Consider the following 23,029-nt stretch of genomic DNA (forward strand, 5'->3'; position numbering starts at 1 on the left):
TTTTTTTTTCCCCTGAAGACCTTCAGTCATCAACTGGATCTAAGAAAATGAAAGTTACAGCAGAGTACTTTTAGGAGTGTGTTAAAATTTATAGCACAATAAGATGTTTGGTGTTTTGCAGTCAAGCCTCAGATGAAGGCCTCATCGGATGGCCCTCTGTAACGTAGCCCAACTGTGAGAGGGCTAATGATTATTAATAAAATGCTTTCTCCGCACCCTCTGGTGGTAACACTTTGCAGAGTGCCTTACAACAAAAGAAGACCTCATGCAGTATAATAAAAGATCAACTGCTTAAAGTACAAACACATGGAAACAAGTGAAGGGGGGCATGTTTGAAAGAGGCTATAAATAGAAAAGGATCAGTAGTGGCATTTAACAAACATGTTTGAAAGTGGGTGGATAAAGCTTCAAAGAGGTCGGTTTTTTTGTTTAATTGGAGCAGGTTAAGGCTATTTCATGAGGGAACAAGTTCTGTGCAGTAGATCAACACAAGGAAAATTTGATCATCTGTTACCCCATGATGGAAATTAAACAGTGTTGAGTGCATGCAGGTACCCATCAATTCAAGACTATAAGAATAGCTTCCAAAACATAGGTAGGGCAAAGCACCCGTCACAGAACTTGTGAGTTTGTCCATAATTTAAGCCTTTTGAGACAGTGAAAATCTTTAAATCTTGTTGTTCATATTTTTGTTTTTAAATTTGTTTTCCAAAATTTGAAGTTGCTTTGAGCTCTATTAAACGTTTGAACACCTTTAACAAAATAAGCACATCAGATTTCTCAAACTTGATATCCTGTTTGAAATCCTTTAAAGCATCCCATTTAAACTCCCAAGTAAAGCGTCAAAATAGACTCTTTGCACTTGTTCATTGACACATTTTAATACTTTTGGACATGTTCAAACTAAGTTGGAACTAAAAGTGCATCTTAAAAATAATGGATGATTTTTCTTGTATTTTGAAGGATTACTTTGATATTGTGAAGAATCCTATGGACCTTTCCACCATTAAACGTAAATTGGATACTGGGCAGTACCAAGAACCGTGGCAGTATGTGGACGATGTTTGGCTAATGTTTAACAATGCCTGGCTTTACAATCGGAAGACTTCCAGGGTCTATAAGTTTTGCACTAAACTTGCAGAGGTCTTTGAACAAGAGATTGACCCTGTTATGCAGTCACTTGGATACTGTTGTGGACGCAAGGTATGTTTTTTTAAGTTCGTTACTGCTGAAAAACTAAGTAGTTTGAGTAAGAAGGTAAAATAAAATCTCCTTTAGATACTTACTTTGAATAAAATTAAACTACCAGATGGAATGGCTAGTAAAAATTTGACTGTCAATATACTAAGGAAGTGGAAAATATCTAAAGGTTTCTAGCCAAATTTTTATCACTGGTGGTGATATCATTTTCAATCTGAAGTGTTGTTGAAATATTTTATTATACACAATCCCATATCTCTTGCAACTTCTTATGCACATCCAGTGTCAAATCCTGAGCTGGAGTAAGCCATTTTGGTTCCATTGAAGCCAAGAGAGTTGAGCTGTTTTATTCCAGCTAAGCATCTATCCATAGCAATCCATATCCATTTGAAGATAAACATATCTCAGTATATTACAATATACTTGTATAGCACATTCAATACATTGCATATTCATAATGTAAAAATCACATTTTAAAGCTTTTTCACCTTTGTTTTGCAGTATGAGTTTTCTCCGCAGACCTTGTGCTGCTACGGGAAGCAGCTGTGTACTATTCCCCGTGATGCTGCCTATTACAGTTACCAGAATAGGTAAGTCCCATAAACTTCTGCATTTGTTGTGGGAATGAGATCCAGTGAGTGACAAAGCGAATTTGTCTTTTTGTAGCCTAGCACATACTAAGCAGAATGATTAATGCCTCATTTGTCCTGATTTAGCAAAAATAAAGGAAAATACTCCTATTGTTCTTCTGTGTACAACACACTTTCAGACAAACCCTTTGGTTTTTTACATTGCAGCTTATTGTATGTGTCATTTATGTGCTTGTTGGTCTATAGACTCTACACTGCACCACTTAACTAAAGTTGTTTGTATTTTTACATGAAATCTGAAGCATCACTTGATTTAAAGTAAATATATGCAGCTGTATCTTCAAATCACTATCAGAGATATCAACACAACGTTTTATATTGGATTGTGCCAATTAAATTGTCTGATTATTTTGAATATGTTGGTGTACAAAATTAAAACCTGGAGAACTTTGTTGATAAAACGGAACTTCATAATTCAACTTTGTTTCATGAAGAAGTCTTTGTAATCTAAACACAATTGAATCAGATGTATTGCATATTCATGGTAACTATGCAAATGTAACGTAAAATGTTTTCTTGGGGAGTTCATAAGATTTGACATCCATAATAACTATCAGGAAGCCATGAGGAGCTCAAAGGAAAAATAGTTCTTATTTAAAATATAGTCTTCTGGTTACTATAAGGAAGAACATGTGATTCCATCCATGTTGGTGTTCTGCTTTATTAAACAATGTTTGGAACTAATTTAAACATCAAAGTAACACAGCTCTATCATTTTTCTAGTATTTTTATCTCCTCCCCTTAGCAAATGCATCTGTAGTAATTATGTTCAACTTCTGTTTAGCGCTGTAGTGAATAACATCCATTTAAAAAAAGAAAAGTTAGCTTTAAGGGTTTTTTTGTAAGCTACTGCATGGAAATTAGATATGACTTTAAAAAACTACAGGCAATACTTTTTCCAGGTTACAGTGTGAAACTTTTTTTTGCCAAGAGATTTGAAAAAGCCCTGAACTATGCCAACTTAAAGGTGCACCTTTAAACTTAAATTGTGAAGTAAATAGTATCAGCCAACTCTTACATTTGATATCTCATTTAGACACCACCAGCACCCCCCTCTCGCTCCCTGCATTATGCAAGTCACGTTGGCACTTTACAAAGCTATAGCTTCCAACACAGATGAAGCAGTTTTGTCTTACGGACTAGATGGGACAAAACCACGTTTTTTCTTCATTTCTAAATTGTGCTACTGTCTCATACTGTGTAGGGCTGTATCTTTCTTGGGAATACATTCAAAACACCAAATCATATTTAACCATCTGGCACTTCTGTGTAGTAACCTGTTCTGCAGTGCGATTGATATTTTTCATTGTGTAGAGGTGTGACTCTTACTGAGGAAAAAGTGGATAATGTGGCACCTTTTATGAGGCATTTTATGTATTACTCATTTATGTGATGTTTTCAAGTGTACTTGGTGTTGCTATTGTACAAGAGCCTTCCATGATGGGCATATTATAAATGTGTTCGGTAATAATGTTTCACTAGTTTATTACCAGACACTTTGTTCCTTTTGTAACAAAAATGGATTGTGTCTGAAACACCTGAATAAGATGAGGGATAAAAGGGTTCTTCGGTGCAGATGTCATGTATTTGTGATGGTGATGTTCACAGGTGCTTTAATTTAGTAAAATGGGAAAATAGCTTTTTAGATTATCAATTAGGCCTTATACTGTTAGTCATTATTAATGTGCCGCAACTTGATCTGAATATTTGCCTTTTAGATCATGTGGATTTGTTTTCTTCTATTTCAAACTTTTAAAAACATATAGAAGTACTGTAAGACATGCAGTTCAACAAGTGATATTTTGCACTGACACACATTGATGTAGGAAGTGCGTGTGTGTGTTCTCCACAATTGCTAAAAGACTGGATACATCATTTGTAAATACAAGCTCTTGGGATAAGAATTTCAAACTGATCAGACATTTCCTTCTGATTAAACATCCTGATACTTGAGTGTCCTTTTTAAATAGTGTTTCTTATTTTCAGGCAGTATTAGATCACCATGATTGTTCTTTTAAATGCAACTTCAGTTGTTAACATGCCAAATATATGGGATGGGTAGAGAGCATAGATATTTAATACCTTTGGGGGGTGGGGGGGTGTTTATCTGACCGAAGTATAGTGCAGTCTCATTTCACTATTAAACAGATGCCTAGTGAGAGAGTCTTTTCTCCAGAGAGTTCCAACTAAAAAGACAAATAAGGCAAAAGGTGGGAGGGGAAACTGACACAAGGAGGGAATGGGATGTATGTCTACTCTGCAAATAAAAGCCCCAGGCTGGTCTGTGTCAGATGACTTGGGCTCTCAGGCTCTCACTACAGCCCAAGCTCTGGGACCTTCTCACCTTGCAGAGTCCTGGAACCTTGGCTTTAGTCTGAGTTCAGAAATATACACTGCAGTTAAACTGCCCCTTAACTTGAGCCCCTCGAGCCCTACTCAGTTGGCACAGACCAGCTGCAACTGTCTAACTGTAGTGTAGACATAGTCTCGGGGTGCAGAACCTAGATTTGCAAAGTCCCAGTCCACTGGGGACTGTGTTCTAGTTGGATGAACAGTAGTTCAGTAGGATCTTTTTCCCCTAACAGAATATTTTCCAAGATTGGTTAATGTCTTTTCAAGTGTGTACCAAGTCTGGAAAGGCTATATTGCATTTATTCACACTAACAATTTCTTTGTATAATTCCCTTACCAAATTCATTGCTTTTCCCTAACCAAATAGTAAATTAGAGTGAAACACATTGTGTTTCTAGCGTTTGAGTAATAGGCTAAATATCCTTGTTTTTCAAATTGTGTAGTAGATGGCATTGCTGGGGATTGTAGAACAGTGTTGTTTGAACCCAGCATGTCAGAGACCAAGTCCTGACAAAGAATGTGGAATTCAGACATTTCAGTTATAATGGCTAAAATCTCCTAAATTAATAGGAGAATTTGGTCTTCATTTAGTCACTTCAAATCTGAGTTTTGAATTAAAGAAAAATATTAATTATTCTGGAAAATTATGCTTCATATTTGAGTACAGATTCCAAAGTGCAATTATTTTCTTAAAGTACATACGAAAGACAATATCTAGATTGTGTGGAATTTTGAACTATGAGCTATGTATGCAAAAATATTTGAACTTTTCCTTGATTTGAGACACTGGAACCATAGTGCTTTCTTTAATAAAAGTGATTCACAGTTATCTACACAGTCTGCATTTGAAAAGCTTTTCATTTTCAGTGTGTTTGCTTGTGTTTGTACAACTGGAGTAACCACACTATTGTGTGCTTGCTGTAGATTTTAATCTTATAATACATCAATAAATAGTGCCATCTAGGCAATCTGATTTTATAGACTTTCTGAGCCTTTAGGTATCATTGTATTTCAGTTTTTTGTTTTCTCCATTTTAATTATTTCATGGAACTCAATCTCTGTGAATATTTGCTTCTGCGGGAAGCTGTGAGCTCTGCTCCTGAATAGGGATGTTAAAAAGTGGTTAAGTAACCGTGTAACCACTGAAAATCTTAGCAGTTACACATTGTGGGCTCTGCAGTATAAAGCTTGTACTGCAGTGCACCTGGTTCCCCTGGGAGCAGGGCTGGCAGCCAGTGCATAGGGAGAGCCAGTTCCTGGCCGCTAGCCCTGCTCTTAGAGAGCCAGCTGCCACTCTGTACTGCTGCCTCAAAGCTGGCTTCCAGCCCAGCTCCCACAGAGCCGGCTGCCGCCCCGTGCTGCAGGCTCTAATACAGAGCCAGCAGCACGGGGAAGCAGCTGGCTTTCTGGGAGTAGGGCCAGGAGCCTGCATGTAATTGTTAACAGTAACTGAGCTCATGCTTATCGGTTAAATGGTTATTCCATTACATCCCTAGTCCTGGTCCAGCAAAACACGTAAGCATGTGCTTAACTGCATAGGTCAGGGCAGGAGTGCTCAATATCTTGCATACCTGAATCTGTATGTTCATAGTATGAATAATGGATTGACTAATTGGATCAATAGCATATGTATATTTGTATAATATTGCTTTCACTATTTGATGCAAGTCATGTGCAATCTAAGGTTCTATCATGGTTATTTACTGCTCAGTCTCCTGTTGCTCAGAATTAACAATTTCCAAAAATATTTGAATGCAAAGAATTCAGTGGAGCTAGAACCATTGATTTCTCTAGTTACTGCAGTACATATGCAGCCTGATAGTGTCCAGTTTGACTCACAAAAAGAGCAGCTTTCCTTACCGTAAAGAAAAGGCAGTTTGCCATAACTGACAGTGTGAATATATACACTCATTCACACATGCTAAATTGTAAATGTTTATTCTGGCCAAACTTGACAGAATTCACAACCAAGTTAGTAGAAGTAGGGTATGTGCAATAAGTACTCTGCCAAAATGCTCTTCAGCATAATTTATAAAATGTCTGTTACCTTTTGATTGCAGGGATTAAAATAGACAAGCTAGCTCTTCTGCCCTGTGCTGCCCCCTTTGCATCACTCTGACAGCTCCAAAGTCCTGCCTTCATTTAGAAAAAGTTGTATTTTAATTTGGATTAGTGTAATAGATGTTCACTAGGATTATAAGAAGACAGTTGCATTTTAACCCATGTTAGCTGATTGGTAAGCTCTGAGAGAAAGTGTAGGGTCCAAGATTTGAAACTTTCAAATGGCTCCATTCCTAAGCTGGATCCAGTGGTTACTGGCCACCCCAGAGGAATTCAGTTCATCTCGTTTGAATTTGGGCTGCTTTACAAATGCTTTAAAATGTACATCTTACTAGTAACATACTGGTGGTTAGTGCCAGTCACAAGATGAAAGTTCCACTCAATACATGTGTCTCCATGAAACTACAGTATTGAAAAGCTGTCACTTGGATTACAGTAGTGGGGGCGGAGCTGGTGTTCAAATGAATGAAGGGGCAAGTGGCCCTATTTATTTTCATCTCATAAATTGTTGGTTCAGTGTGGCATTCTGAGTCCTAGTCTGATGCCTTTTATGCTCATCATTCTTATGTTTAGATTGGGTGTTGAGTAGTAAAACTGCATTTTACTGTGCTGCCATTGCTGCTTAAACTCTCTTCTCATTTCTAAATCTTCACAGAGCTTTTTCATTTTGATGACCCTGTGTGACCAGTTTTACTTTTTACTACTGTGGCCTATATTAACTTTGTTCATGTTTTTAATTCATACCTTTTCCAAACATTTAGGCCTCCCCCCTTTGGTATTCTTTACAATTCTGACAACTTTGGTTCCAGTTCATCTGATTTAAAAAAAAAAAATCTGTATAACAAGATTTTTTTCAAATGCAGATTGTATCTTTAAGTAGACCTCTGATTTACTCAACTTTGCTTACCAAATCACAGCAGTGTTTTTGTTAAGTATCTTGGATTGGCTGACAGTTGGTCTAGTAACCCCAAACTGTAACCTGCTTCACATTCAATTAACAAAGCTTCATTGCAGATATTTAATGTACTACTTAAATATATTGTATGTATGTACAATATAAAAAGTTGTTCACATATATACATATATAACATTTATATATAAATGGCTGGAAACTCTGACCCATAATTGCATTTCTGTTAAATGTTTGTCTAGAGTATGGATTTGGTTTCATTTGTATTAAAATACAGTTAGCTGAGCAATTGGTCACATTTAATTTTATAAACCAAATAACTTATGAACCTTTAATATTTTTATAGATTTTTCAACATTAGAGCTATTTCTGCCTTTGCATTTTTACTAATACATCACTGGATGCTTTTGGCATATTTTCCTTTTTTGGAAATTATTGTTACTTTCTATGAAAATATTGTTCAGGCTTTTTGACAGAGTATTATTTTCCAAAGAAATTCAGTAATTCTTATGCCTGAAATTATTCAGCATTTTCTTTAACTAATGAAAATCAAATCCAAATTCTTAAATTTGAAGGCTATACAAATGTAGCACTTAACAGCTACTTATATATCATTCCAAAATTTTGATTTTGATTGACAACCTATATTATTTGTTAGTACTGATGGCCTGTAATGTATGAAATGAGACCGAATGCTAATCTGTGCTTTGCCTTGGCTTTCTGCTCTGTGTTGTCTTGGTGTTTGCATCTTACCTCTTATGTCTGTGCTGTTTGTTCCCTTCCCTGTTCTCTAATCCTGCCCTTCCCTTCCCTTCCCTCTGTTCCTTTTCATTGTCCACACTGACCCATCAATCAACCAACAACGCCCCCCCTTTCGTCGTGGTGATCTGCCCTGCTCTGATTGATGGCTCCGTTGCTTGGGTGGCTGTGTATTGTGATGGACCAGTTCACCCAAATATGGCCTTCTTGCTGACAGGTATCACTTCTGTGAGAAGTGTTTCACTGAAATCCAGGGGGAGAATGTTACCCTGGGTGATGACCCTTCACAGCCTCAAACGTAAGTAATTGTGATTCTTCTTAATGCAACATGTAAAATAACAGAAAATTAACTTTCAGTTGTGATTTAGCAATCTGAAGTTGACCATTTACTGCTTTTACCAAAAACTAAGGAAAGGAGTAGGGTTTCTTAGTAGGAGAAGCTTTATAGGGGTGCAGATTACTTTATCAATATTCCCTCTGTCTTCATCTCTCTTCTGTTTGACACACTCCTTGATAGCTGCCCTCTGCTTAGGATTTCAGAGAAAGCAGATATTGAAAAGGGTAAAGACAACAGATGATGGTAATGATTCATTGATCATTTGCATCTGCTAATGAAACAGGGCAGTACTACTGAAAAGTCTGATCTGTCACCACTTTGAGGCACTCGTTTCATGAATGACCGCTATAACTTTTCTACAGCCTCGCCAGTCGTGGCTTGAAGTAAGGTGCAGCCAGGCTTACTGACCAGCTGTTTTTGGCATGAGCTTCTATATTTAGTACCAGTTTCTAGGTTTTTTTGCATCATGTATTGAATCTTACATTCTCTCTTTGTCATAGTATTCATAGTGCTTTTAGCAATTAACAGCTAGTCACGATCTGAGAATATATTTTCCATATGTTAAAAATGAGTGAAGTTGTGTTCTCTAAACAAAATGCAAATTCCTTTAGTGTTGTTTCTTCTTCAAACTTGAGATTTTGATCATTTGTTGCAGTTCAAGTAATTATAAGTTCTTAGCTTCATCTGATATGACACTGGCAATAGGAAAATTTTCATTTTAACTCTTTCTCTTTAGCACAATCTCAAAAGATCAGTTTGAAAAGAAGAAAAATGATACACTAGATCCAGAGCCGTAAGTATTATGTGATTTTTTTTTCCCTGATTAAAAACCATTAATCCGAGTTTCTGATCATCTCTGTGTGGTTATTACAGCTGGTACTTCCTTCTGTGGCCACCATTTCAGAAATGGGAGATGAGTCAGAACAGTCCTCTTCTCCCTCTCTCCAGCCAGATAGGTAGCAATCTCTCTCTCTAGAGTTATTAGCCTTTAGTATGGCGTTAAACTGCCACTGATGTCTAACTTTTTAAACATTTTGGGGAAACATGTGCCTTTGATATTTTTCACTTCCATAGAACTTTTCATCCAGATTTCCCAAATACTTCCATTAATTTTATGCCTCAAGTTCTATTACTGGGAGAGCACTCTCCTAGCACTGTAGGAAAACCACTTCCATGAGAGGAGTAGCTAATGCTGGGAGCCTGTTTATAACTAGTACTTTACAGCTTCGAGGGGGAGGTTCACACTAGGGATGTAAGCAACTAGTCGACTACCCCATAAGCATATGCTTATCGAGTAGTCAGGTAGTGACTTAACTAATCACTTCCTCCTGCCATCTTTCCCCTCTCCCCCTGCCTTTATCAGGGAGAGGCAGCAAGGGATGGGGGAGCAGGAGCTAGTGCTGAGGGAAGCCACCTTTAAAAGCTGGTTTTCCTCCAGCTCCATGGGCAGGGGAAGCAAAAGGCATAGCAAGGGGACCGGTCATGAGCTGGTCCCCCTGCTATGCCTTTGTCTTTAAAATATATTAAGAGCCTGGCAGCTCTTTAATATATTTAAAGGGCAGAGCTGATGCTGAGAGCTGTGGCTCTGCAGGTCCCCCTCCCCCCATCGACTAATCAAGTAAGGATGGAAATTCTGTTGACTACTCAAATGATTAAATGCAATTTAACATCCCTAGTTCACACCCTGAGTAAGAGAGTTCCAGCCAGTTAAGTGGCAGTGTAGATGAGAGTTTAGAAGAACATTGTCTTTATCTCAGGAGCCAATTGTGATATCACAGTCACAGCTGATGAATAAGCCCAAGAAATAGTCACCCCTATTTTCATGTAAAACAAGAAGGGGAGGGGAGAGGGACTATAAATGCAAAATGTATTTTTTTATATATGTTCCCTTTTAGTAGTTGCTTGAGAGAGTTACCTGCATTATCTCTAGGAAATTCTCACAATTGGTTGGTTGTTTCTGAAGGTCTTCTGCTGGGACCAAGTCCCTGCTCTGCTAGCACAATGAAAAATGGTATCCCTGATGCACATAGTTTATACTCTAAGATTAAACTAAGTAAATGGAAATAACAGGAATGGGAAGGAATGAGGAAGTCAAGAATAAAGGAAACAGTCATAATTTGCAGAAGGATAATTTTGCTGTGTTAACAGCTGAACAAATTCATTCTGAATACACCCCAGAATCCATCCCATCTTCACAATAGAACAATACTAGTTTCATACCTCCGGGTACCTCTGAGAACGTCCTCACAGGGAAAAAAAATGTTCTAAATTAGGTTAAAATAACAGTGGAGAAACAGCAATTTAGCTTAGCAGCTTCAGTTCAACCCCAGACTCCCTTATTAGCTATAACTTGAGCTGTTAAGTTAAAAGCCAAGTTGTAGCCACCTTCACTTCTGTTTTAAGACAGCTTAACCTCAGTGAAGAACATATCCTTGGGGTAAGTATTGATGAAGGGGTAGTTATAGCACTGATATTGCCTGTCCATGCTAGCTTTACTCTAGGCAGTGAAGATGTGGTAACACAAGCTTTAATTTAACACAACTGAATGTGTATCCCAGGTCCCCAGAAGCACTGTAGTGACACAGCTAGCCTTAGCACAAGTCTTTGCCACCACATCTTCACCATTGTTACCTGTGATGACTAGATTAAAACTGGCCTAGGTAAACCTAACTCCGGTACAATCATAACATGTCTGGAAGTGTAGACTTACCATACATGGTCTTAGGCCCTTTTGCGCCATTTCCTCTTCAGGTAATCCCCTGGTCTTTGAAGTAGGAATAAGATCCTCCGGAAAAGGGCACTTTTTCCGGAGGATCGGGGCCAGTGTAGACGCTCTTTTCCGGCTTTTCTAAAAGCCGGAAAAAAGCGGCGGACATTTTTATTTAAATGCCGCAGGGGATATTTAAATCCCCCGTGGATTTCCCTATTACGATAGCTGAAATTAACATGCCCCTTCCGGAAAAGGGGCCAGTGTAGACGTAGCCTCTGTGTTTGCAACAGTTTGTTGAAATCTAAAATAGAGGTAATAGAATACCAATTATTCGAGCAGAGTTCCCTACTGCAGCAACCAGAAATTCAGCTTAAAAATGGATAACAGGTAGGACCCAGAGAAAGCATCTAGAAAGTCAGAATTTTCACAAAGGACCATTCTCTTTTTAGCCTGCAAAATGCTGGCAGTTCCTTGTTAGCTATGTGTATTATAGATATATTTCGATCTTAAATATAAGGGCAGAATATATTCAGTTTCATTTTGCAGTGGAAGTATTTTTCATTGGTTTATAAATGTCTTAATGAGATTACTAGCAAGGTCATTACATTTGATATCCAGCCCAGTTTTATTGTTGAGAGGTAGCCCTTTGGAAAACTACCTGTTTAACAAGCATTGACTGGTTTTTATAGTTTCATGCTCTTTACTTCTAAAGAAATTAAAGTAGCTTTTTTTCCTTTCCCTTCCAAGCTTTGTTGATTGCAAAGAATGTGGTCGGAAGATGCACCAGATTTGTGTGCTACATTATGATATTATTTGGCCTTCAGGGTAAGTTATTGGGTTATAGCCTTTTTTCTGCAGTTATAATGAACCAGGACTGTAGATCCTGTTGATTTAACATACAATAATCCTCTTCCTGGGACCACCTAAAAAGAAGCATACCATTTGTAAATGAATGCTTAATTTGGTTGTTAGTAACACTTTTGCATATTCAAGCTAAAATATGTAGGGAAAACTTGTCCACAAACCTTGTTTCCTCTTGTTTAGTTATTTGTAAAATGTGGATATGATTGGGGGGATTTCTATATTAAAAGAAATATAAAATGAATGTGCAATAAGTTATTAATTAGGAAGGATGAATAAAACAACTCTAAAACATCTAACAGTTTCTGAATTGGATATACTTAAATTGTTCCTAAAATATTAAATGATGAAATGGTAGTCTGGGATGCAAGTTGTTTTTTGACTACTACTATTAGGAGTCTGTGTTTAATGAAGGATTAAGCTAGCTTTCGCTGTTTGTATTAAATTATCAGCAGAAAATTTTTGTTTTATAGCTTTGTCTGTGACAATTGTCTGAAGAAAACTGGCAGAACACGTAAAGAGAACAAATTCAGCGCTAAAAGTAAGTTTGTGTGGTGTTTTTTTTATTTATATAGTTTAGAACTTCAACTCTTGTCTTGCCTGTGCCCTGAGTTATGTTAGCCTTGCAGAGGAGATCTTCCCTACCACCGGTGCAGCTACACTAATGCTAGCAGTAGGAGGAGTACTAGTGCCATCATTTTACTCAATGTCATGCAGACCTGCTCTTCACAGGTCTACATCATTGGTACCAATGTCCTGTCCACCCTATTCCTCTTACCATTGCTACTGCCTATGGAGCTGCACCCTGGGTCGGAGTGCGCTGGTGAGACATTTCTCAAAAAAGACTGTGTGCAGAACTCAAGGAAGAGCACAGAAGTCACTGTTGAGTGGAAGTGATTATATTAACTGTGGGTGGTGCTGAAAGTATTTAGGGCTTTTGCAACATATGACTATAGAGAGAGTATTTCTATTTTTGAGGTATAACATCAAGCAGAAGCTCAAAACTAAACACATAGATGGATGATAGACTAGTTTCTGTGTAGCCTTAAAACAAAAGTAAGTCTGACATTTCTGTGCTCTGCAGTCAGCAACTAGACTGATAGTGTGGTTGTCCATATATTCCTGGTATAATTTAGAAATCTTAAATGATCAGTTGTTTCCTTTTACAGCTCTTCGAATGTTGATTACTTTTACTAATTCAGAAGGCAGTCTGAATCGACATAGTCAGATTGAGTTGTCATGGTTTTATGTCTACAGCTTTTCTAAAATGAATTCTTGGTTCAAATTTTTCTCATGCTGTAGTTGAAATATTAATTTAAAAACAAAAGCTTTTAGGCACTTCGGGCAAAATGTTCTTCCGCCTGCTGTGCTGCTCTTTATTGCATATTGTGTACATGTTAAGCCCACAGAACATCAAGTGATGTCAGCAAGAGTTTCATGCCCAGTACAAGTGCTGGATATACAGTAAGGAGCAGCACTGCCGAATAAGGCATTCAGAGTGTGCAGAGGAAAACCAAAGAAAGCATTGAAAACCTAGGAAATTCAGAGTTAATTTAAACCAATCCAAACATTGGAAAGTATGGAAAGGCATGCCGACATCCTTAACTTACTCCACTATGATGCCAACTGCCAAACGTTCTTCCTTTGTTTTTTCATATTTGAGGCCGTTATTTTGAAAGTGTAGTTCTGTGATTAAGGGTTTCCAGAGTAAGCAGCCCATTATAGTATGAAGTATTTTTGGATTAGGGACATTTTCAAAGAAGTTTAAGAAATTCAAAGACTGGTATGAGCACCTCTCCAGTTTGTAAAGCCAGTGTATTGGTACAGTGATCAAAAGTCACTGTATGCCCATATTCCCCTTGCCATCTGTGGTCTGAAAAGCAGTTGATAGAAGCAGAAATGTTAAAAATGGAGAATACAATTCTGTTTTTTGTCAACACACTTGTTTGTGTTTTTCAGCATGTGCCATAATTCATGAGCTTAGTCCTGGGATATGTGTGTATGTAGGTGCTGGTATTTTATAATTGGTGGGACATGGAATTTTAGGATGAAATTTTCAGTGGCTTACCTTGGGTTTCATTGAAGATCATGGGAGTTTTACCATTTAATTCAGTGGGAGCTGTTAGGCCGTGCTAATGCTTTTGAAAATCTCACACTATGAAAAAAGTCTTGTAGCACTTGAAAGACTAACAAGATGGTTTATTAGGTGATGAGCTTTCGTGGAGTAGACCCACTTCTTAAAGCTCATCACCTAATAAACCATCTTGTTAGTCTTTCAAGTGCTACAAGACTGGCTTTTTTGTTTTACCAAGATCAGACTAACACGGCTATTTCTCTGTTACTTTTCAACACATAATGAAGTGGAATGATGGCTTTTATTAAGTACAGTTTTATTCTCTGGATGTTTTATGACTGTACAAACCCCAGGCATTGTACAATTAAGAATAATGTATTCAGGTGTTTGTAGTGACTGTTGAGACTAAACTGTTCCGGGTGGGTAAAGTAATTTGAGAGTTAAATTCCCCTTCACCTCTCTCAGGTCATCACTGCAGAGGCAGAGTTAAGATTGTTCGCATGCCTTAGCCTTAGTACCATTTACTGTACTTGGAAATGTTTGGTTTCTTAAGTTTGTTCACAACTTTGAGTTCCTGGCTTTCATTTAGATTTTTTTTTACCCTTAGGTTACTGATGCATTTCCAGCAGCTTAACTTTAAGTGGGATTTTCCTTGCTTTTTGTTGTGTTTTTGAAGTATATGTGTTTCTTGGGCACCATGCTGAAGGGGACTTATTCGTTCCCTGAGACTCCTTGCATGCCTTCTGGGGGGGCATCTGGAAATGGTGCAAGAACTCCTCCCACTTCTCCTTGTGCCTGACCCAGCAAGCCTTCAGTTAGTCTCTTCTTCCAGCTGACAAGTGTAATTAAGCCCGTAATCATCCTTGACAAGCCAAACTTCCCCTCTCTGTGGGAAAAAAAAATGCAGATAGAAACCAGTGGAATGTGGCAACCCTGTGCGTGGGCAGTAGTAAACAAAATGTCTTGTGAGCCACACGTAGAACTCAGATGGGCCTCATGCGCCTTTTGGGCTGCACGTTGCCCACCAATGGCCCTGCACTTTCCTTCCTTCTTCATTTCTTACTTTATTTTAAGCATTCCAATTCTCCAATCAAAACTTAGAGGTCACTGAAAGTAGGGCTATATTGAACCTTAATTATGGAATCATTACTGGATGAAATTCACTTCAGAGGGATTTTGCAAGGTTTTTTGCATCACTTAAGTCCTTAATACGAGGCATTGTCCAAGAAAGGACATTGTGTAGTCCAGCTGCATACGGGTGGCTTTTCCGTATAATGGGGCACAAGAATATTCTGTGGAATCTAGTGGTGCTGGAACTAGGGGTGCTGCCTCACCCCGGCTTAAAATACTAATACCACCAAATACACAATTTCCACCAACAGCATCCTACTGTCAGAATTGTCCCAGAACCCTTGAATCCCTACAAAAGCTATAATGATGGCACAGGAAGAAACACAGTGCTTCCTTTCATATCTTACTGGGCCAGGAGATCCCAATAGCAGTACTTAAAAGGGTAGAGGGAGAGAGTAGGGAAGTTATATCTAATGAAAATGCCTTAAAAATTAACTATAAAGAATTTTCTGTTTAAATAAGTTAAAATACCAAAAGAAGAAAGTAATTCCTTTAGATTTAAAGTGTAAAAACTAAGTTCCATGGTTACTTAGCACATATGAGGTCCAGACTGTTTCTCCTGTCTCTCAGCTGCGGAAATTAATAAACTACATAAATATTGCATGAAAAAATACATATTAAAGAAAAAGCAAGCGCTAAGTAACCAATAATGAACAAGAAAGCTTGGGATTGAGAGAAGAATGTATTTTGTTCTTTAGAAGTCACAGGTTCTAGCAGTTCAAAAGGTTTTTATTATGGTTTAAATCTAAAACATATACTCTTTATAAATTCCCAAACTTAAACACATTTGACACTTTATAGTTCAACACTTAAACTGCATTAACCTGTAAAGCAGTGAATAATAGATTATAACTACCACTCAGACATGCATAGAGTTTCATAGGCCTAAATGCTGATCTCATAAATGTGTTACAGTATACTGTTACCAAGGCATAATAATTCATATTGTCCTAAACAGCCTGATTTACCTGAATTTTTGTGGCATTTAATTTACCTGTTTTGTCCTTGGGGAGTAAGGGGAATGATTTTTAGTTTCATTTTGTTTTTCAGTTCATCCCCTCTGTTTTGTTCCTCTCGTCTTTCCCTGCTGTCCGGTAAATGTTGCCTGGCCACACCTTCTTTTCCCCTTTCCCTGAGGCTTCTCTCCTGCTGGCAGCCCCTGGAGGTGGCTGGCAATCCTAGCAGTGGAACAGCTTACCTTGGGATATGGTGGAGTCAGTTCCTAAGAGCAGCTTCAGCTTCCCTTCTTTCTCCTCCTCCTTCCCCCAATTTGTTTTAGTAGTGGCCCTTTGAGAGCTGTAGAAACAAGCATAAGCAGTCAGTTCGTTTTAGACCACAATTTTAAGAACCACCAGCTTAAACAGCAACATTTGCAAACGGTGTGAAAGATCAGGGCTTTAAAATAGGCATTTGCCCATACAAAGCGTTTCTAGGCAATTGCTGCCAACTTCTATCCAAGCTTCTTTTTTACAAAAACACTTGTGGTTACGAAGATAAACTTCCAAATACCAATCTGATTTCACTGTTAGTGTTATCTTCCTAAAATCTGTAGAGATGGCTCCAGTATCATTGGGTCATCTGAGAAACTGAACAAACTCGGGTCACTTTTACTTGGATACTTGGGAGAATTGTGACCAGCAACAGAGAGGGTCTGGAAGAGTGCCGTGGGGAGGACTTGAAAACAGTTCCCCATTCAGCAGCCAGAAAACTTAAGGGAAGGACAGAAGGCATTTGGCTAGTAGAAGGTGGAGGAGTGAAGATTCCATGTGGTCATCGCAGCAACTAGAAGGTTGTGGGTTGAGGGAGAGACCAGAGGGGGACTGTGCCACTTCTGATTTGGGTTGAGCATTTCAGATTTGTCAGTCACCAACTAGCAAGACTAGATGAAGATTCTTATCAGCAGTGTATATTTTTTCTGGTTACTGGTTGACTTCTCATTGGAGCTTTGCCTTTGAAGAATGGTATTGGTATTTGGCTATATAAAGTATAGTCGTCTTGTCATTTAAGTGTCTGTTTAGACATACATATCCCTATGTGTTAGGGGAAACTTTAAAAATAGGTGGGATAGATGATATGGACATATCACCTGGAGAGAGATTTTTGGGCAAAGAAGTGGGAGAGAAGGATTCTGAGTGAGACAGATTGAGAGTGGAAATAAGGCATGTGTTTTTAACAGAGTCATTAATCGTTGGAATAACTTACCCAGGGTTGTGTTGGATTCTTCGTTCCTGACAATTTTAAGTCAAGATTGGATGTCGATTCCTAAAGTGGGTCTTTAAGAGAAATTTTGGGGAAATTCTAGGACTGTTATACAGGAAGTCAGGCTAGAATGCTCACAATGGTCCCTTGCCGTTTTGGAATCTGTGAATGTAAATATAAAACTAGTCTTTATTTAGTCTTCTCCATAATACTATTCTTACTAATAGTTATGTGTTGAAAAATCTAATCCAAGCATGTTGCTTGCAAGAAGGAAAGGAGAGGAAAGAACCATTTTTGCTTTTATCCATAAAGAGTACTCTGGTGCAATGGCGATGGTGTCTATATAAGAGGCTAGACAGACAAAATATAATGGGAGACTCCTTGAGAACACTATGCAGGATTGGTAAAAGTCAGGAGGTTGTAGAACGAAAAAAGGAAGCAGATCTAAAATCTCGGAAAAGGATATCATAATCTGTCATAGGAAACTAAAAGAGAAAAACAGAACAACATTATGGAGGAGAAAAAGGTACAACAAAGAAGAAAGATGTATGTTGTATATTAAATTTTCAAGTTGATTTACAGTGTAATTAAATACAGTACACGAACACTGTACAGTAGATTTGCCTTAAAATTGGTTGCTTTGGCAATCTCTACAGTTTTTTATAATGTTAGTGTTTGATTTGAGAACATAAAACAGAAGACACAGACACCTATCCAAATTCTGCAAAAATATTCAGCTTCAGAAGTAGGGACATAATAGTGTAGTCGATTAACCGATAAGCAAAAGCTTATAGGTTAATGCTATAGCAGTGTTTCTTAAACTGTGATAGAGATGCAGCCATGTTAGTCTAGTGTATCTGAAACAAGACAGAACTATGTAGCACTTTAAAGACTAACAAGATGGTTTAATAGGTGATGAGCTTTCTTGGGCCAGACCCACTTCCTCTGATCAATACGTGGAAGAAAATCGGCACAACCAAAGTGATACAATAAAAAAAAAGAACGCATGTGATTCACATTCGCATGATTGCATCACTTTGGTATATATGTCGAGTATCAGAGGGGTAGCCGTGTTAGTCTGAATCTGCAAAAGCGGCAAGGAGTCCTGTGCCACCTTATAGACTAACTGCAGTGTAGGAACGTAAGCTCTCGTGGGCAAAGACCCACTTCATCAGATGCATGTAGTGGAAATATCCAGAGGCAGGTATAAATATGCAGGCCAGAATCAAGCTGGAGATGACGAGGTGGTATATATGGTCATGCTGATTTTCTTCCACGTATTGATCTGAGGAAGTGGGTCTGGCCCACGAGAGCTCATCACCTAATAAACCATCTTGTTAGTCTTTAAAGAGCTACATAGTCCTGTCTTTTGTTTCTTAAACTGTGTTCTACAGCACACCAGTGTGCCGCGGAGAACAACAGAATTCAAAATGGCTGCCCTTAAAGGATGTTTTTAAGACTGAGGAACACCAAACAATTTTTTTTTAAATGAGGAACACCACAGCCCTCAATAACCTCTTTCTCCCCACCCCCAACCCCCCGGGACCCTTTTTAGGTTTGTTTTTTGTTTTCTCAAACCAAAAAATAATGATCCTTGGTGTTCCTCATAAAAAAAAAAAGTTTGGTGTTCCTCAGTCTTAAGACGTTTAAGAAACACTGTGCTATAGACTACATGCATCTCCCCCTGCCAGTAAATTTAGCAGGCTGGCCAGCAGCCCAGCTCAGTCCTCGCTCGTGCTGGGTCTGGGACCTGCTCCCCTGTGGCTCTGCATTAAAAGTGTATTAGGAGCTAGGCGGGCAGACAGCCTGGTTCAATTCCAGCTTGTGCTAGATCCAGGAGCTCACATCCTCCCCTGGACAGGGGCTGCTGTATCAGAGGCAGCAGCGTGGGGTGACAGGCAGCCAGTCTGTGAGGGGAGCTGTTTTTTAAACTGGCACCCCCACATTGCTGTTTCTGGTGTAGAGGCAGCAGTGTGGAGTGGCAGGGGGCTCCTCAGGAGTGGGGCTGGAGCGCACCTGCTTCTGGCCCCACCCCCGGGACTATAGAATAGTCAACTAACCGATAAGAATTCATGAAGTTAATTGATTATTCAATTAATTGATATTTAACATCCCTATTCAGAAGTACCCTAAGCTCTATGGGTAGTAAGTGCTGGATAGGCTGTTCTATATTGAAAATTAAGTTAAAAACTTCTTTTATAGCTTATTATAGTAACTGTATCAGCTGTAGCTGAGAGCCAAAGTATAGTAGCCTCTTAACAGAAAGAATATTAACGCTTTTAGAGCAGTCAGAATGCTTGGCTCTTAAGGACTGTACTTTTAGGGTAAATGAAAGGTTAACATAAGGAAATGTAGCAATGCTTCAGTTGGCATAGATGTTTGGTAATCTCTTGCAAAGATAATTCTACTCTTGCTCTATATAGTTGTTAATTTGGCCTTTTCCTTAGGCCACATCTAGACTTGTGGGAAGATCGCGCTGCAGCGGTCGATCTTCCGGAGGCCGATTTAGTGGATCTAGTAAAGACCCGCTAAATCAAACACTGAGTGGGCCCCGTTGGAGCCGGTATTGCATGCTGTTGCGAGGTGTAAGGGAAGTCAATGAGAGTGTTTCTCCCATCGACCTGCTATGGGAATGGCGCCAAAGTTTGGTTCAAAGTACGTTGACTCCAGCTATGTTACTTACAGAGTTAGAATTGCATACCTTAAGCCACCTTTCCTCCACAGTATAGATGTGGCTCTTAGTTTCCATGCCTTATTGTGCAGTAGCACAGAGTGATTAAATGACTTTTAGGGGAAGTAGGAATCACTTGGTAGATAGAATTGGCCTTTAAAAGTTGTTAAAATAAGAACAAACTAGTTAGTAGAAATTAATTTCAATTGGTAGATAAAAATATGCTGATACAATTCATTCGTTTCATCTAATGGAACTGTGCACCTCTTTTTTCTATGCTCTTTAAGAAAGAAATGCCAAAGTGAAATGCTGCTTTGAAAGATGATCTCCAGGTGTAATCTTCCAAGCCCAATTCATTGTAATATGATGTTTGGAATACCCCATGTCATTGTTCAGCATGTTAGGATGAAAAGTGGAAACAATAGTTTTCCTTTGCCTCTGCAGTCACCATGCAGTGATGATCCAGTGTGTGCTGTGCTGATGTCATAACCACACAATCCCACTAGATTGTGACGTTCGATTATTGAAGTGTTAAGGAAGTGTTTTCCTTAAGGTTAATTTTTATATTCATATTTTTATATAGTGTATGTTTTACATGCATCTATTTTTATGAGGTAAAATCTTAGCACATAAGCCCTGTAGGTAGGAATGGTGTCATCTTTCTCATCATTACTACTATCAGTGTACTTTTGGGCTTTAAAATAACCTTTGGGATGTGTGTTTGTGTCATTACTGTATGAACGCCCCAGAGGGTCAGTGAGAAGAGACAATGGTATTGCTTCTGAGCTAGATAGTAGCTGATTAAGGTTACAGATTTGGCCTAGAAATGTGTAGTAAATTTCATTGCAGAGATGAGGAAGGAGGTAAGTCATGAAAGGGTCACCAGTTAATGTAGTTTTTGCTATATAAATGTGCAACATGGGGTGCTGAATGGTGAGGCCCCCAGAGGGGGCTGGGATTGAGGAGTAAGCCTACCCTGCACTGACCCCAGAGATTTCTGTCCCAGAGAGTTGGGTCCAGCTGCAAGCATTGCAAACTGGCGTATGGGGTTGCAGCACCACTCAGAGTTGCTAGCAGGAGACGGAGGGGTGAACAAGCCAAGCGCTGTGACTGTGTATGCCAGGTCACAACACTTCTTGTCTGGGGGCCTTTTAACAGCCATTTTTCCAAGCTTTTACTGACTTTATTGAAATTTACATTTCCATGACCTCTGTGACAAAAAATCACTTATCTAGAGCCCTGCAAATCCACACACATCCGTGACTCATTTTTCTGGATGTGGATGCAAAGAACATTGCAAATTTTCAGATATCCACTTTTATCTGCAGGAATCCACACCTGCGTATGTGGCTGCTTGTATCTGCGGCTCATTTTTGCAGATGTGGATACAAATTTTATATTCAGGCAGGGCTCTACACATACCCATACAGCAGCTAGCGAGGGCTGTAAATTAAATGTAACAGGGTAAAATGAGTCACCCTGTAAATATATAAGTGAATTAATCCATCAGTTTGATCTTAAATCATGAGGAAATATGCTGGTAAGGCTAGAATAATTAAATACAAATTACTGGTTGGTAATAAAAAGTACGTACAATCTTACAAATGGTTAAAAAAGCAGTGACAAACCGCATAAGGTATTTTCATTGTCACAGTTTAAATTGCAAGGGTTACTTTTCTTTAAATGTGAAGTTTTGCAAGACTGTAGATTTTGAATTTATTAAAAATTGTATCTTTTTGTCTGCTCGTAGTGTACTTTGACTGTTTAATGTTTAAAAAAACAGCCTGAAATAGTGGACAGACTTACAGTATGTGAACTTGAACCTTTAGGAGCTTCTTTGCCTGTGCAAATAACCATTAAAACACACTATGTACATTTTTATAACTGTAGATTACTCAGACTAAAACCTGTTTTAAAGCTGCGAAATCCCCAAGTCAGTAAACTTTCCATTTCTGTTGATTTGCTTTGGTTGAGGTGTGGCTGGGAGCCAGATTCATAAACTGATGTAATCTCTGTCAAGCAGCCAGTTGAATCTTTTTCTTAAAGAAAAATGCTGTAGTGTTTATAAAGTCTCTTACACATTTTAAATAACCATGAAAGGTTTCTTTATTCGTGTATTTGCAAAATGAGTTTTTTCCCCACTGTGGTATAGCTAGGCTGCCTATGAGAGTTGTATAAATTTAACTTTTACTAAGAAGGTGACTTTTTATTTGGGTTATAGAAGGTAACTAATTCTTATACAGTAGTAAGGAAAAAACTGAAAGCACTATGGCTGCATCGTAGGAGCAGTGAGTTAAAGATCTCTCTGACATTGATTCCATGTAAATTTTATGCTTCAGTTTCCCCAAGCTTTTTATCGCTACTCACTTGGTCTTTGATATTTTCCCTTCTCAGGGCTACAAACTACTCGTTTAGGAAATCATTTGGAAGATAGAGTAAACAAGTTTCTCCGGCGACAGAATCATCCGGAAGCTGGGGAGGTCTTTGTCAGAGTGGTAGCCAGTTCAGATAAGACAGTAGAAGTAAAACCAGGAATGAAATCCAGGTTTGTCCTCTTTTATTAGTCACATTTTGAAGTATATTTCTTGTGTAACTTTTTGCCTACCTAGGTAGTCAAACCTCACTAGTTTGAATTCATTTGAGATGCATTGTATATTATCAAAGTTTGGTAATTGGCAAGCAAGTGAACAAACCTAATAAAGACAATGCACTGTAACATTTATTTTGGGAGGTGTATTTTAACTTTTAATTTGCTTATATGGCACAGATAAATTCTGTAATATATTTTATAAAAAGAATGCCATCTTAGATTATGCAGTATTGAGATTTTATATTACTATTAATATGGAAGTAGTGAAGGAAAATCACTATTGTGCAGATTAGGGTGTGTAATTAGTACAGTGCAGATGAATAAAGTTCAACTTTAGTAACATTTCATTAATTATGTTGCCTTTCTGTATAAATTGGCTTCTTGAAATGCTTTTATAGTAAATGTGTTATTTCATGATAAATGGGATGGTCTTTGAAAGGCTTTATCCATAAAAATAATTTAATTTTCCTTCAAAGATGGCAGTGTTGACTGTATTTCACTTAGTAACTTCAGTACATTATAAC

General features: G+C 38.3%; 1 protein-coding gene across 3 annotated transcripts in view; it reads left to right on the forward strand.

The window, feature by feature from the left end:
• CREBBP (CREB binding lysine acetyltransferase) overlaps window positions 1–23,029 on the forward strand; it is a 178,688-nt gene that overhangs the window by 141,092 nt on the left and 14,567 nt on the right. For all 3 annotated transcript variants that reach the window (XM_075899108.1, XM_006130608.3, XM_075899107.1), the window contains 7 exons: window positions 964–1,203; window positions 1,702–1,790; window positions 8,150–8,230; window positions 9,006–9,062; window positions 11,727–11,804; window positions 12,314–12,381; window positions 22,310–22,460. In XM_075899108.1, the coding sequence (XP_075755223.1) occupies window positions 964–1,203; window positions 1,702–1,790; window positions 8,150–8,230; window positions 9,006–9,062; window positions 11,727–11,804; window positions 12,314–12,381; window positions 22,310–22,460 (764 nt within the window). The remainder of the gene's footprint in view (window positions 1–963; window positions 1,204–1,701; window positions 1,791–8,149; window positions 8,231–9,005; window positions 9,063–11,726; window positions 11,805–12,313; window positions 12,382–22,309; window positions 22,461–23,029) is intronic.

Source organism: Pelodiscus sinensis, chromosome 16, assembly GCF_049634645.1.
Source record: "Pelodiscus sinensis isolate JC-2024 chromosome 16, ASM4963464v1, whole genome shotgun sequence".
Lineage (NCBI taxonomy): Eukaryota > Metazoa > Chordata > Testudines > Trionychidae > Pelodiscus > Pelodiscus sinensis.